Genomic DNA, 1,750 nt, shown 5'->3' on the forward strand with positions numbered 1-1,750 from the left:
TGAGTGTGTGTGTCTGTTATTGAAGCTATGTGTGAAATATAGCATCACATGGCTGAGAGAGAGAGAGAGAGAGAGAGAGAGAGAGAGAGAGAGAGAGAGAGAGAGAGAGAGAGAGAGAGAGAGAGAGAGAGAGAGAGAGAGAGAGAGAGAGAGAGAGAGAGAGAGAGAGAGAGAGAGAGAGAGAGAGAGAGAGGCTCCTCTACAGTAGGCAGTAGGCAGTGCTTCTGGTTCAGTAGAGGGATAGGGTTAGGGTTATTAGGCAGTGCTTCTGGTTCAGTAGAGCACCATCATGGCGTCCAGGAGGTTGGAGGCTCGACCCGTCATCGCCTGCTTCAAGACCCTCCTGCTGGTCTACTGCCTGCTGTTCTGGGTGAGTCTCTACTGGTCTACTACTGGTCCACTGGGTGAGTCTCTAGGACCTACTGGTCTACTGGGAGAGTCTCTAGGACCTACTGGTCTACTGGGTGAGTCTCTAGGACCTTCTGGTCTACTGGGTGAGTCTCTAGGACCTACTGGTCTACTGGGTGAGTCTCTAGGACCTTCTGGTCTACTGGGTGAGTCTCTAGGACCTACTGGTCTACTGGGAGAGTCTCTAGGACCTACTGGGAGAGTCTATAGGACCTACTGGTCTTCTTCTACTGGTTGTAGTGGGAGACAGCGTGCATGTGTGTTTGTGTGTGTGTATATCTGGGTGTGTGTGTTTGTATTTGTGTGTGCGGGCATATATGTGTGTGTGTGTGTGTGTGTGTGTGTGTGTGTGTGTGTGTGTGTGTGTGTGTGTGTGTGTTAAAGTACAACATAGAGAGCTCCTCCCTAGAGAGGCGTGTGTCAGGGTCAGAGGTCAGATGGGAGCTCATTAGAGAGCAGGTGAGGAATGCCAGAGGGCCGCCCCCCCCCAGCTGGGGCCCCTCCCTCCTAGAGTCACCCTGGGGGGCGTCGCCCTCTCAGGACCCGCCCCCCGCCTCAGAGCCGTCCAATAGCAGGCAGGCTGGACTCAGACCAGAGAGTGTGGGAGCCTCTCTCTGTCTTTCTGAGGGCCCTAAATTATGTTTGGCCCCTGGCTGGTCTCTCTGTGGGCCTCTGGCTAGTCTCTCTGAGGGGCCCATGTCTCTCTGAGGGCCCCTGGTCTCTCTGAGGGCCCTCATAGGGCCCCTGGTCTCTCTGAGGGGCCCTGGTCTCTCTGAGGGGCCCTGGTCTCTCTGAGGGCCCTCAGAGGGCCCCTGGTCTCTGGTGCTCTGTGTTAACTGCCCAGCGTGTCCCCAGGCCACGGGGGCCGTCCTGCTGGCGGTGGGGCTGTGGGGGCGTGTCCTCCTGGGGCCCTACCTCTCTCTGCTGGCCGCCTCCTCCTCCAACGCCCCCCTCGTCCTCATGGCAACGGGCACCGCCATCATCCTGGTCGGCCTGTTCGGCTGCCTAGCAACCTGCAGGGGCAGCGTGTGGATGCTGAGGCTGGTGAGGGCGTCGACACGCACACTACGCACTCTACACACACTACACACTACACACTCTACACACACTACACACTTCACCCTACACACACTGCACACTACACACACTGCACACTACACACTCTACACACACTACGCACTACACACGCTACACACTCTACACACTACACTCTACACACGCTACACACTCTACACACTACACTCTACACACACTACACGCTCTACACACTCCACACACTACAGACGCTAGTGTGTGGAGTGTGTAGAGTGTGTAGTGTGTAGGTTGTGTAGTGTGTGGTGGA

At 56.3% G+C, this 1,750-nt stretch overlaps 1 protein-coding gene across 1 annotated transcript in view; it reads left to right on the forward strand.

Moving 5' to 3' along the window:
• Nucleotides 1-251: 251 nt before the first annotated feature.
• Nucleotides 252-1,750, forward strand: part of LOC130380670 (tetraspanin-7-like) — a 4,272-nt gene continuing 2,773 nt past the window's right edge. Inside the window, exons 1-2 of the mRNA XM_056587947.1 lie at nucleotides 252-370; nucleotides 1,264-1,452. Coding sequence (XP_056443922.1) covers nucleotides 290-370; nucleotides 1,264-1,452 — 270 coding nt within the window. The 5' untranslated portion in view covers nucleotides 252-289. The remainder of the gene's footprint in view (nucleotides 371-1,263; nucleotides 1,453-1,750) is intronic.

The sequence above is a fragment of the Gadus chalcogrammus genome, chromosome 4 (assembly GCF_026213295.1).
Source record: "Gadus chalcogrammus isolate NIFS_2021 chromosome 4, NIFS_Gcha_1.0, whole genome shotgun sequence".
NCBI lineage: Eukaryota > Metazoa > Chordata > Actinopteri > Gadiformes > Gadidae > Gadus > Gadus chalcogrammus.